Here is a 910-nt window from a genome sequence, read left to right on the forward strand (position 1 = left end):
ATTCCCTTAACGTACAAAGCAGGGAAAGGATCGGTAAGAAGATTGTGTGAGAGATCAAGATTGAAGATTTTGGTGAGATTCGCGAAGCTCTTCGGCACGACTCCAGAGAACTGGTTGCGTGAGAGATCCAACGTGTCAAGCGCCTTGAACCTCGATAGATAGTCTGGAATCTTCCCAGAGAGTTTGTTACGGCCTACTTCGAGAAACCTGAGAATTGGCGCAAGCGATGCGATAGACGGGGGAAGGCTCCCGGAGAATCCGTTGCGAGAGAGAACGAGAGATCGGAGCTCCGGCATGGATTTGAAAATATCGGGGATAGTTCCGGAGAGACGGTTACCGCCAAGATTGAGAAAAGACATGAGCTTGAGATTAGCGATCCCTGAAGGTATTGTCCCGGTTAAGAGATTACCCCCAAGATTGAGCTGAGATAGCTTGGTCAAATTGGAAATGGAAGTTGGGATCGGACCGGTGAACCGGTTTCCTTCCAGGCTAAACGCTTCAATCTGGCTTAGCGAACCGATATTAACCGGGAGTGGACCGGAGAGACGGTTGTTCTCGATATAAACGAATTTTAGCTGTGGTAACCGGAAGAGGAATTGTGGAAAAGGTCCGGTGATGTTTTTGAGATTCATCAAGTAAATACCATCGAGGTGTTGGAGTTTGGCTAACGACGAGGAGATTGTGCCGGAGAGGAAGCTTCCGGCGACCTCGGATTGTCCACTGACCGTGAGTGCGGTGACTCGGTCACCGGTAAGGCAAGTGATACCGTTCCAGGAGCAGCAAGCAGTACCTTTCTTCCATGAGCTGAGAATGCCCGAAGGGTCTCTTGTTATACCCGATTTGAAAGCTAGAAGACCTGCCTCGTCATCTGGATGACACGTGGCGGCTTTGATGGGGTTTAGACACCGGA

The 910-nt window shown here is 50.0% G+C and overlaps 1 protein-coding gene across 1 annotated transcript; it reads right to left on the minus strand.

Annotated features, from left to right (window-relative positions):
• Positions 1–5: 5 nt before the first annotated feature.
• Positions 6–905, minus strand: LOC106322007 (DNA-damage-repair/toleration protein DRT100-like; the record flags this gene model as incomplete). The annotated part of the gene is made up of 1 exon (XM_013760207.1): positions 6–905. A coding segment is annotated over one exon (900 nt), but the record flags the coding sequence as incomplete, so codon positions are not given.
• Positions 906–910: the final 5 nt, after the last annotated feature.

Source organism: Brassica oleracea, unplaced genomic scaffold (genome assembly GCF_000695525.1).
Source record: "Brassica oleracea var. oleracea cultivar TO1000 unplaced genomic scaffold, BOL UnpScaffold04843, whole genome shotgun sequence".
Lineage (NCBI taxonomy): Eukaryota > Viridiplantae > Streptophyta > Magnoliopsida > Brassicales > Brassicaceae > Brassica > Brassica oleracea.